Raw genomic sequence first — 4815 nt, forward strand, 5'->3', positions numbered from 1 at the left:
ATATATATAGGTAATGAAAAATCAAAGAGGTGAACTCTTTTCAAGAAACAACACCATAGGGCTCAATTTAGTGAGCGATTAGTAGGATTAATTAATTAGATGGAGACAAATTTCCAGATCTATAATACTCCTCATCAAAGCCAACATATATCTAAATACAGAGGGTATATATATAAGGCATTATAAATATGCAAACATATAACATATAAAAACAGATGTATACATATTATAGTGTAATTCCATGCCCAAATCAATGTCAGATAAAGAATTGTATTAATACATACAGACAAATCAAAAAGTCTCAACCTGATGAGATGACAGTTTACAATATCCAAAAGGGAAATCCTCAAACAAATCCAATAAATACGAAAGACTCCTACGGCCATTTCCAGGAATGTGCGAAGAAGTGTGTGGGTAAATCCTTGTCAACTTCAGTAATCCACAATTTCCTTTATCAGAGAATACGTACAGATTCAGAATTTTAAATAAAATCATAAAACTATTCATGATAGTATAAGAATATGTTTAAGCTGTTTTAATTATATTCATGTATAAAAATTTCATAAATTCCAGGATTCCAGGTCATTGAACAAACGTTCATACTGTACAACTATTATGAAAATTACAAAAAATTTTACAAAATTTATATATTTAGCTTGTCCATGAAATATGCATGAATATAACCTAGGATGAGTTCAAAATTTGGTGGGGTAAGCTAATTTAAAGTGTATAGATTGATTAATTATTATAGTGAGAAAAATTTTAAAGTAGAAAAGTACTTATGCTGACATGAGATCAAACACTCAGTGATCTTCTCAAGCAATAATTTTGTATCCGTTCGTAGTATGTTAATGGTTTCCTTAATGCATAATTTGCAAACTTTTGCATGATTATTATATGGAGTGGATTCACTCATTGTAGACCATATTAAAAAGTATTTATTATTACCATTTTTTTTATTTATTGATATAAATGGCCAAGGCCGTTGAGTTTTTAGATACTTATTTACAAACAAGTTTAAATGTGCCCCGCACCTAACTTTGAAATCAATATTATTCCCTATATATACTTTCTTAGGATCATTTAATGTGTTTACTTCACATTTTTATATGACATTCTTTCATAGGCACTGACTGTTTAAAAGTCAGTTTCGGGATTGAGTAGACAATCTGGTAATAAAACATCTCGGAAACAGGATATAATCTTATTTAAAGTTCTGGCGTTACAGGATTGGGAGTTGCATTTTTGTCCCTAGAACAATCCTATACTAGTGTTATTATCAACCTTATTTCGCAATTTAAATCTATCATTTATTGCTATAATCAACCCCAAATTTGGTGCCATAGAATAGGATAATTTCAAAGATGATCTATTAAATATAGAATGATACTTATGTTCTAAGGGGAAGTTCTTATTGATTAACCTAAAAAACATCTTAGGGAGGTTCCTAATCTGAAGGGAAAATGAAGGGGTAAATTCTTTAGTATTTCAATACATTTTTATGTAATTTTGGTAAATATATCTGTTAAAATGAGATGTCAGTGTTATTTTCATTTTTGCATATTTGAGATGACGGTTTATTCACTGCACCCTCTATATATATCTGAACATATATACATACATATATGTGTGTGCGTGCGCGTGTGTGTGTATGTATATGTGTATGTATATATATATATATATATATATATATATATATATATATATATATATATATATATATATATATATATATATATACTACACTCTCTGAGTGGTTGGCGTTAGGAAGGGCATCCAGCTGTAGAAACTCTGCCAAATTAGATTGGAGCCTGGTGTTGCCATCCGGTTTCACCAGTCCTCAGTCAAATCGTCCAACCCATGCTAGCATGGAAAGCGGACGTTAAACGATAATGATGATGATGATGATGATATATATATATATAAGTATATATGTACATACACACAGAGTTTTTTGGGGAACTGAAAGTTTCATGCCACTTTGATCTTCAGGTGAGAATTGTTACAATTAAGTGATATATTTATATCCTTCACTGTTTGTGTGATCTTGTGTTTGTATTTGTTCACTGGTTTACATTTCAGGTTCATCTGTTGAGTACTGTGTCTCTGACCTTTTCATTCATTTACATAATATATGTATATACTTATTACATACAACCAAAAACCTATTTTGCTTATTACTACTTATACAGTTCAGTTTGTTTCTCAGTTACCTTCCTAAGTATTACTGGCATTTATTTTATGTATTTCAAAAAACTGATTTTTTTTTCTTATGGATGAGAAAACTGTAAAATATTCAGTCTGTTTCACATCCTATAAATTATTCCTAAATACATAAGATGCCTTTTTAGCATATCAACTTTAACTATACCCATGAGGTAGTGAGGGAGCCTCCATGTTGCTGATCAAATTACTAGAAATAATATGCAAATCCACCTCAAATTATACTCTATCATCTTCAAAATGAAAAGGATAAATTGAATAATTTAGTCCTAGATACATTATTCTTGAAAACAAGATGGAGTGAGTGTCCATAAATGCAAAGCCTTTGATAGGAGGGCTTATTTGGGGCTTAGCAATTCATGTTACCCATATTTTTATCTATTTACTTTATAAATCCATTAAGTTAGCTGCATTTCTCTCCACAGAGTTATATGACACATACATCATGATTTCCATAATTTTATAAACACTGTAAGTTTCCCACTTTCGTTTCTCCTCTTTACAGATGGTGTCATCCTTGTGGAGCCAGATTACTTAAAGGATCGCAAGGTCTATGCTCATATCTTAGCTGCATTTCGCTATGGCAGAGAAGATTTGGATGTCTTAGGACTTACATTCCGCAAAGACCTCTTTCTGTCATCTGTACAAGTGTATCCACCACCAAAAGACCAAGAACGACCTTTGACACGACTCCAAGGAAGACTCATCAAGAAGCTTGGTCCAAATGCTTACCCGTTTTATTTTGAAGTAAGTATTCTGTTTCAAGTTGTGCCATTGTATTTCAGCTACCACCAGATATTTTTTTTTTTCGTAGCTTGTAAATTTCTTCATATTCACTTGATTATCTAAAAAATCATTGGTGTGGTTGCTGGTGCCAAATAAAAAGCATTGGCAATGGTGATTCCTGTCAAGCCATCCAACCTATGCCAGCATGGAAAATAGACATTAAATGATGATGATGAAATGACAAGTATTGAATTTTGACATCATAGTGAATACATTAAATTGAATACTGGAGAGTATTTTAGTTCAAATCTAATCAACTTTTCCTTTCATGTGTTTAGATTTTATAAAATCAGTTGTTGCATTGGTGCAAAATTTAGGAAAGGAAAACTTTGAGTTAGAGTAAATGAAACATTCTTCCAGTTACTTTTTCTTAGCAGATCCATTTCACATTCAGCTGGTTTTGTCCATCCAAAGCTAAACATATTTCTTTACATCTTCATTGTACATTACAAGACCTGAAGTGCATGATTCTTATATTAGAGGGAGGGCATCTCAGTAGAAACTCCATAGTTTCAGATTCTGTACCTCAATGATGCACAAGGACTGTGTCCACAATTGTTGTGTGCCATCTTGGCCCTATCAGCTTCTATTCTCAGTTGATTAACCCTTTCAACACCAACCCTCCTTAGACTACTTCTTGTTCTATGATAACAACTTTATATTTTAAAGTAGCATAAAACTGAAATCTTTTTTCAAAATTCTTTTGTAATTTATATTCCAAACATCAGCTTAACAGGACAGATTAGTTTATTAAATTCTTTATTATTCTTAAATGAAACAATGGCTGTGTATTTTAACAAAAATATTCTTTTCTACTCAAGGCACAAGGCCTGAAATTTGGGGGGAGTGGTGGGAAGGGGGCAGTCGATTAGATCAACCCCAGTACGCAACTGGTACTTAATTTATTAACCCTGAAAGGATGAAAAGCAAAGTTGAACTCAGAATGTAAAGACAGACGAAATACCACTAAGCATTTTGCCCAGCATGCTAACATTTCTGCCAGCTCGCTACCTTAATTTCAGCAGAAATATTGTAAATAAAGAGTTAAGGCAAATGGTATCTGTTCAGTTGCCATCATTTCTTCTGTTATCATGTGTGGTATGCTGTTGTTTCTTCCCACACACACCCCCACCAACAACAGAAGTATCAACCTCAATGGGAGTGACACATTTAAGGACACTTTTTTTTTGACATCAACTGAATCTGAATCCATATTTGTTTGAACAAAGGATACTGTTCATCTATTTTGTGATGACGATACTCCATCAACATTCACTGCTGAGTCCATAATGACTGGCAAGGATATTCGTGCCTGTCATCATAGGATCAGTAAATGCCAGAATACATGAGATGCCAGAGTTCAGAAGAAGTCAATTGCTGGTCAAAGGCAGCCTCTGATTACAATGCCTTTTATCAACAAGTAATTTACTTTATTGATATTTACTATCTACTCTGAGTATTTACTCACAGTACATGCCTGATACATACATACACACATATATGTGTGTGTGTGTGTATGTATGGATGGATGGGTGGGTGGATGGATGGATAGATACTCCATCAATTGCCAGGTGGGTAAGCTAGAGGTAGTAGATAGCTTCCATTATCTAGGTGCCTGAGTTAGTAGCTGAGGTCGATTCTCCAAGAGTATAGCTGTGAAAATTAGAATTGCCAGCCCTGGTCAAACCATCCAGCCTATGCCAGCATGGACAACAGGCATTAAATGACGAAGATGATGATGATATGTAGGCAGTGTCCCAACATGGCTACAGTCTAATGATTGAAACAAGTAAAAGAATATATATA

General features: G+C 33.3%; 1 protein-coding gene across 3 annotated transcripts in view; it reads left to right on the forward strand.

Moving 5' to 3' along the window:
• LOC106869179 (beta-arrestin-1) overlaps positions 1–4815 on the forward strand; it is a 275729-nt gene that overhangs the window by 237742 nt on the left and 33172 nt on the right. For all 3 annotated transcript variants that reach the window (XM_052968277.1, XM_052968278.1, XM_052968276.1), the window contains exon 4: positions 2729–2970. In XM_052968277.1, the coding sequence (XP_052824237.1) occupies positions 2729–2970 (242 nt within the window). The remainder of the gene's footprint in view (positions 1–2728; positions 2971–4815) is intronic.

The sequence above is a fragment of the Octopus bimaculoides genome, chromosome 5 (genome assembly GCF_001194135.2).
Source record: "Octopus bimaculoides isolate UCB-OBI-ISO-001 chromosome 5, ASM119413v2, whole genome shotgun sequence".
Classification (NCBI taxonomy): Eukaryota; Metazoa; Mollusca; class Cephalopoda; order Octopoda; family Octopodidae; genus Octopus; species Octopus bimaculoides.